This window comes from Guillardia theta, assembly GCF_000315625.1.
Source record: "Guillardia theta CCMP2712 unplaced genomic scaffold GUITHscaffold_81, whole genome shotgun sequence".
NCBI classification, from domain to species: domain Eukaryota; class Cryptophyceae; order Pyrenomonadales; family Geminigeraceae; genus Guillardia; species Guillardia theta.
Window position 1 is genome coordinate 99139 of NW_005434593.1, and position 2793 is coordinate 101931.

A 2793-nucleotide genomic window follows, 5' to 3' on the forward strand; every position below is an offset into this window, starting at 1 on the left:
CCTTCTACTCCTCCTCCTCCTCCTCCTCCTCCTCCTCCTCCTCCTCCTGGTCTTTCTCTTTGCTCACATGACGGCAGAGACGGGCGTGAAGGAAGATCATGATGTGAAGGAGGTCGAGGACTCAGGCAAGAAGAATTTCTTTGGCAGGAAGAAGACCAAAGTCAAGAACCCTGCTCCCTCCTCCTCCGCTGCTGCTGCTGCTGATCCTCCTCGACCTCCTCCTCCCCTCCTGGGCCAGCTCAACCGCCTGCTCCTCCTCCGGCGCTGGATGGACCTGCTCTTCGAGCAGAGCAGCCGGCTACCTGAAGACGCCTGCATAGTGCTCCTGACCGCCCTCTACCGCCTCTCCCTCTCCTCCCTCCAGGACCTCAAGGCCGGTGCCCTCGACCTCGGCTGGACACACTCGGGGAGCCTGGGGGAGCTGCTGTTCGGTGTGGAGAGGACAGTGAGGATCGCGCGGGGGAACCTGATGCGGCTGGAGGGGCTGTGGGGAACGATTTCTGTTCACTTGTCGCACGTGTCGTCGCATGCTCGTTCGGTCATGCGGCAGCATGGGATGCTCTACTTCTCCGAGCTGATGAACGAGGCCTTCAACTTCGCGTGCTCGGCTGGGGGGGAGCAGGGCGGGGAGGAGGAGCGAAGGAAGGACGGGAAAGGGAAGGACGAGGGAAGCTCTGCTAGCCTCAAGAAGAAACTGATCGGGGCGTACGAGGACATGTTCAAGTGCTCTTACAGTGACACCAAGAGCCTCGTTCTCTCCAGCCTCCATCAGCTGCTCTCTTCCTACGGTATGAACATCCAGTCTGCCTGGCCCTCCATCCTTCACTTCCTCCCACTCGTCGCTCAGGATCCAGAGAGTCAGCAGGTGCGGCAGGGAGCCACGTGCCTCGCCTACGTGTGCGATCACCTTCTGCTCTCCCTCTCGCTCCCCGACGTCGAGCAGCTCCTGCAGTGCCTCCTCCTCTTCGCCTCTCAGGACGTGGATGCTGAGTCGAGCCTGCGGGCGATCGCGATGACGCGGGACGTGGGAAGGTATCTGATGGGCAAGCTCTGCCGCCAGGAGTTGGAGGGGAAGGAGGAGGAGAGGAGGAGGGCAGAGGTCACTCGCTCGGTCCTGTCCTCCTTCGCCAAGCTGGTCCAGCTAGGGAGGGACAAGAGGAGCAGAGTGAGGGAGGAGGCGATCAGCACGGCAGTGGAGATGAGTCTGGGGCCCGAGGACAAGTGCGCGCATGTCATGATCAGCTTCCTTGGGTCCCTCCTCCTCCCCTACCTCCAGGAGACCTCCGGCTGGATGGAGACGGTGGAGCAGGAGAAGAAGAACTTGCACAGGCAGTGGCTGAGGACTTGGAGCGCGGGGATGCGGGGAGCAGCCAAGGTGCTGAGCGAGCGGATGGCAGGGGCTGGGAAGGGAGGGAAGGAGGAGGAGGAGGAGGTGTGGGGGTTGTGGGATCCCTTCCTCCATCTGTACAAGTGGAGCCTGCGCAGTGAGAACATGGCGATCGCATGCGAGGTGACGAGCGAAGTTTGCGCGCTGATGTCGAGGAACATAGTCCAGCTGCCACTGAGCTGCTGGACGAGGCTGTGGCAGGAGGTGGAGGAGAGGATGCGGGAGCTCTGCGAGGATGAGCGGGTGGAGATAGAGCGCATGTGGCTGATCCTCTCCGAGCTGACGGCGGTGCTGCAAGAGAGCCGAGCAAGTGCAGGGGAGAAGCTGAGCAGAGAGATCATCGCGAGCTACGTGGACATGCTCAGCTCGCTGGCTGTGAGAGAGTGGAGGAAGAAAGGTGACGTCCTCCTCCTCCACAGCAAGGGATCAGTACCTTCCTCCCCGTCCCCAGGCGAGAGAGGGACGGAAGAGGAAGCGGGAGGGGGAGGGGAGGGGTTGATGAACGAGCGGATGGCGCAGCAGTTTGATGCTCTCGTCCTCCTCCTCGACAGCTTCAGCGCAGCTGAGAAGATCGACCTCTGGAGGAAACTCTTCGCCTCCTTCTCCTCCGTCCTCCCCGGCAGCTGCAGCAGCAAGGAATGGTCGTCCCACCTCAAGGATGGGAAACCCAGGAAAGATCCTTCTCCCTCCTCGTCCTCCCCCTCCTCGTCCTCCCCCTCTTCCTCCCACCAGCACAGCGTCGCCGTCACTTCTCGAGCAGCGTTGGCCCTCAACTTTCTGTTCGAGCGGGCAGGGGAGGAAGTGCAGCCGCGAGTCTTCGAGGAAGCGATCCTCCGCCTCCTCCTCGCCTTCTCCTCGTCAGGACCAGGAGGAGCCCAGCAGTCGCTGCGGCTGCCGGTGGCTCAGGTGGTTGAGAAGATCGTGGAGATCGGCATCTCCCAGCTGAAGGCCCTGGAGGAGGAGAGCCAGCGGAGAATCTGGACGTGTATGATCGAAGGGTTCAGAGAGGTAGAGAGAGGAAGAGAGCGAGAGGGGGGAGGAAGAAGAGTGGAAGGAGCAGGACAAGAGCAACAATGAGGAGGGGAACGAGGACGAGGACGAGAGGGAGGAGGATGAGGAGAATGAGGAGAGGGTCAGAGCGAGAGGAGCTGAGGGTGTTGGCAGGCGATTCTCTGTGTGGAGAAGAAGACGAAGAGCGAAGCAGAGCTTGTGGACGAGACATGGTGAAGCTCCTGATGAGAAAGGGGGGGAGGGAAGAGGAGGCAGGGGGAGGGGAGGAGGGGGAGGGGGAGGGGAGGAGGGGGAGGGGAGGGAGGGGAGGGGGAGGGAGGAGTTACGTGGAGTGCGAGGCGTGTCGCGTGCTTGCCTCTTTGTTTTGTTTTCCCTATTTTTAATAATAAGGGGCT

The 2793-nt window shown here is 61.5% G+C and overlaps 1 protein-coding gene across 1 annotated transcript; it reads left to right on the forward strand.

Moving 5' to 3' along the window:
* Window positions 1-67: 67 nt before the first annotated feature.
* Window positions 68-2614, forward strand: GUITHDRAFT_115087 (hypothetical protein; the record flags this gene model as incomplete). The annotated part of the gene is made up of 2 exons (XM_005825682.1): window positions 68-2395; window positions 2552-2614. 2 exons carry the CDS (start codon window positions 68-70, stop codon window positions 2612-2614), a joined length of 2391 nt encoding a protein of 796 aa, XP_005825739.1.
* Window positions 2615-2793: the final 179 nt, after the last annotated feature.